The 3,638-nt window shown below is 43.3% G+C and overlaps 1 protein-coding gene across 1 annotated transcript; it reads left to right on the top strand.

Annotated features, from left to right (window-relative positions):
- Positions 1-242: 242 nt before the first annotated feature.
- On the top strand, positions 243-3,121 carry MRPL35 (mitochondrial ribosomal protein L35). Its single transcript, XM_050338109.1, has 4 exons — positions 243-299; positions 413-575; positions 2,378-2,522; positions 2,750-3,121. Exons 1-4 carry the CDS (start codon positions 254-256, stop codon positions 2,936-2,938), a joined length of 543 nt encoding a protein of 180 aa, XP_050194066.1. The 5' UTR covers positions 243-253; the 3' UTR covers positions 2,939-3,121.
- Positions 3,122-3,638: the final 517 nt, after the last annotated feature.

Raw genomic sequence — 3,638 nt, 5'->3', positions numbered from 1 at the left:
AGTCTTAAAATCAGGGGAGGGGCGAGGGGGCCAGGCCAGAACAACGTGGACCCGGCCCGGTGTTCGTGATTGATTTCAGAGTGCGCCGCTGACATTTCTGAGAGCGCGGCGGTGATACTTCCGAGTGTACCGGTAACACCCCGGCCCCGGGGCTGTGCGGTGCCCGGGGTGCGGTGCCCGGGTGCGGGAGGAGCCCGGCGCGGCCCCGGCGCTGCCCGTGGGCGGTCCCTGCGCGGCCCCGCCCGGCGCGGCCATGGCGGCCATGGCGGTGTCGGCGGTGACTCGGGGCGCGGTGGCGGGTCCGTGTCCGTGTCCGTGTCGGTGTCGGTGCTGGGCGGTGTCGGGGGCGGGGGGTTGTGTGTGTTGTCCGGCTGTCTCAGTGTGTGCTGAGGGTCTCTCCGTGTCCCCCCAGGGATCCTACGGCGCTGGGCCCCCCGGGCGCTCCCGCTCTCCGCCCTCCCCGCACGGTGTGTCGGGCACGGACCGGCCCCGGCCCCGCTCCGGACCCCGCTCTGGGCACCGCGGCTGCTGGGAGGGAACCGGCCCCGGGCAGCGGCACCCTCGGTGCTCAGCAGGTACCGCTGCGCGGCCTCTCCCTCCTGCAAAACATCCGCTCCTCTTAAGGGTGTTTTATGTGTTTATCTGGGGCAGGGTAGATAGACAGATAGATAGATAGATAGATAGATAGATAGATAGATAGATAGATAGATAGATAGATAGATAGATCTTTATATATATATATCTGTGTATATGTATATCTATATGTGTGTATATATGTGTATATACGTATATATACCTATATATATATGTATACACTTACATACTTATACTTTTATATATTTATATGTTTTTATATATATACACGTATATATGTATATGTATGTGTATATATGTATATGTATATATTCATATATATATGTATGTATATATATGGGGTTTACACTTATATACTTTTATACATTTATATATTTTCTATATATTATATATATAATATATATTTATATATAATATATACATTTATATATATTTTTGTATATTTTATATTTTTACATTATATATATGCATTTCAATATATATATTTTTGGTATCCAAAATATTTTATTTATATGTTTTAATATATGTTTTTATGTGAAATGTTTGTATCTTTTAATATATATATAAATTACACATTTAGGTATTTAAAAATGTTTTACCTATTTGCATATGAACTATTTTAAATATATTTATGACCTATTATTTTAAATGGATAGGTAATATATGATGAAATATATTTGTATGTATATTATATATGCTTATATAATATATATTTTATATAAAAATATGTAATATATTAATGTGTATTATATAATACACATTTTATGTATTCTTCTAATGTATTGATATTTCCGTGTATATTTTATTTTAGTATTATATATTCTATGTTATATATATTTATATAATAGTATGTAATATATATTTTACACATCCATTATACTGAAACACCTCTATATATGAATATGATGAAATCATAGAATATTTAGGTTGGGAAAGACCTTTAGGATCATGAAGTCCAGCCATTAACCCATCACTGCCAAGGCCACCACTAACCCATGTCCCCAAGTGCCACATCTACACGGCTTTTAAATGCCTCGAGGGATGGCGACTCCACCACTGCCCTGGGCAGCCTCTTCCAAGGCCCGACAACCCTTTCAGTGAAGAAATTTTCCCTGATATCCAACCTGAACCTCTCCTGACACAATCTGGGACCATTTTCTCTTGTTCTAGTGCTTGTTTCTTGGGAGAAGAGACTGACCCCATCCTGCACAAACTACAATATACATCTGTCTGAGACACTCGGGCATCTCTGCATTCAGCAGCAGGTCTCTGTTGGCCCTGAGCTCCCCCCTCCTGTACTCTTAATGCTCGAAGCAGGAGGCAAAATGTGACATACTCTGCAGCCCAATTTACAATTAGTCTTGTTGTAATCACTGCTGTTTCTCCTGCTGCTGATGAGGGCTGGACTGGGTGATCTCCAGAGGCCCCTTCCAACCCGAACTGTTCTGCAATTAATGTTCCAAAAGTAATTTCTGAATCCCAGTAACAGCTGAATGTTTGTGCTTCAGTGTATCACTGCTTTTAGTAGATTTAAAGAAAAAAAAAGGTGTTCTGTGTGAACAGTAACTTTGAGCTGAATTTTGCCAAGACTCCAGCCCTGCAGTTACTGTTCCTCAGTCATTAGGTGCTGTGCTGTGATGTTAGATGGGTCCTTGTTAACCTCCACACAAGCCACAGCCCCTTCTGATCTTCCTTTATCTGAAAAGCGCGGTGATTACTTTTAGAAAAAGATGTTTCATTCCTGTTCTATTTTTCCCCTGTTTTGGGGGTGTTTTTTCTTCAGTGTCACACCTCTACTTCCAAGTATACTCCAGCAGCCAGCGAGGACTCTCACCTACTACAGCATACGGAAAGGGAAGAGGAAAAGCGTGAAATCCGTTGTCAAAAGGTTCCTCCGGCTGCACAACGGCCTCTGGGTTAGGAGAAAGGTGAGACTTTCTTGGGGAAAGTCAGTGTAAAGGGTAATTGTTTTCCTTCCCTTGGAGGGCAGTGGCTGGTAGGGAAGTTAAAAAAAGCTCTGTGGAGAGACTCCCGTTTTCCTGAAAGCGAGGGCTTTATCCTGTTGTTTGAGCAGTGTGGTGTGTGTGTGTATTTGCAGTGACCTGCTTAAAAAGTTGGTTTTTTCTCTACATGTGTGTGTGTTTTCTTCTGACAGTCTGGCTACAAGAAGAAACTGTGGAAGAAGTCGGCTTCCCAGAGGAAGCGTCTGAGGGAGTTCGTGCTGTGCAACAGGACACAGTGTAAACTCCTGGATAAAATGACCACTTCCTTCTGGAAAAGGAGGAACTGGTACGTTGATGATCCCTACCAGAAGTATCACGATCGCACGAATCTTCAGGTGTAGAAACCTCGGGTTGGTTTTTGCACCTCTGTAGGAAGGAAGGGGGGTTGGTCCTGTGCCACGGACTGGATGCTGGAACATAGATCTGCAGTGCTTGTAACTTTTCTAAATAAACATGTGCGCATCATCTGAGCAGAATTATGCAAATCAGTGCCCAAAATAAAGGAATGGCCAAGATTCTCTCCAGTTGCGGTTTGTGTTTTACTTAGCGAAGGTCACGCCAGTCACCTGCGTGTTCTGATGTTTGGTGGTTTCCTGTGATTGTGTGTAACACTAAAAGTCAACATATTTAATCTTGATTTATTTGAAGAAATATGTTTAAATAACCCCAGGATCTTTTTTGCTGTGTCCATACCGATTGGTGTCTCACTAAGTGGAGTCTCCTGGGGGAAGAGGAGAAAGGAGAGCAGGGTCCATCTCAGCACTGCTGCCTGTCATGATACCAGATAAACTTGCCCTGTGTCCATGCTACTAGAAGAGCATAGAGAAAAGAGCCCAAACTCCAGAGTTTCATGGTTACATGCAGTTTTTATAACTGATTTTAAAATGCATTGGCCACCAAATTTCATTACAGGACTCACATTTTGTGTTCTCTGTAGGCTTTTGAGTAGTAGAACGTATTCTTTGGGTCCTGCATGACATCCTCAAGCAGGCAAATCTGAGTATTTTCTTGTTTATTCTTCCTTTAAGCCTAACTACAGCT

This window comes from Myiozetetes cayanensis, unplaced genomic scaffold (assembly GCF_022539395.1).
Source record: "Myiozetetes cayanensis isolate MyiCay16 unplaced genomic scaffold, myiCay2020 scf7, whole genome shotgun sequence".
Lineage (NCBI taxonomy): Eukaryota > Metazoa > Chordata > Aves > Passeriformes > Tyrannidae > Myiozetetes > Myiozetetes cayanensis.
This window is presented reverse-complemented; position numbering and strand designations above follow the sequence as displayed.

Bases quoted from the DNA above. Each gene is read 5' to 3' on its own strand.
- MRPL35 (XM_050338109.1), top strand. From the start codon at position 254: ATGGCGGCCATGGCGGTGTCGGCGGTGACTCGGGGCGCGGTGGCGG. The intron at 576-2,377 runs GTACCGCTGCGC...TTTTTTCTTCAG, and splicing joins GCACCCTCGGTGCTCAGCAG to TGTCACACCTCTACTTCCAA. The intron at 2,523-2,749 runs GTGAGACTTTCT...TTCTTCTGACAG, and splicing joins GCCTCTGGGTTAGGAGAAAG to TCTGGCTACAAGAAGAAACT.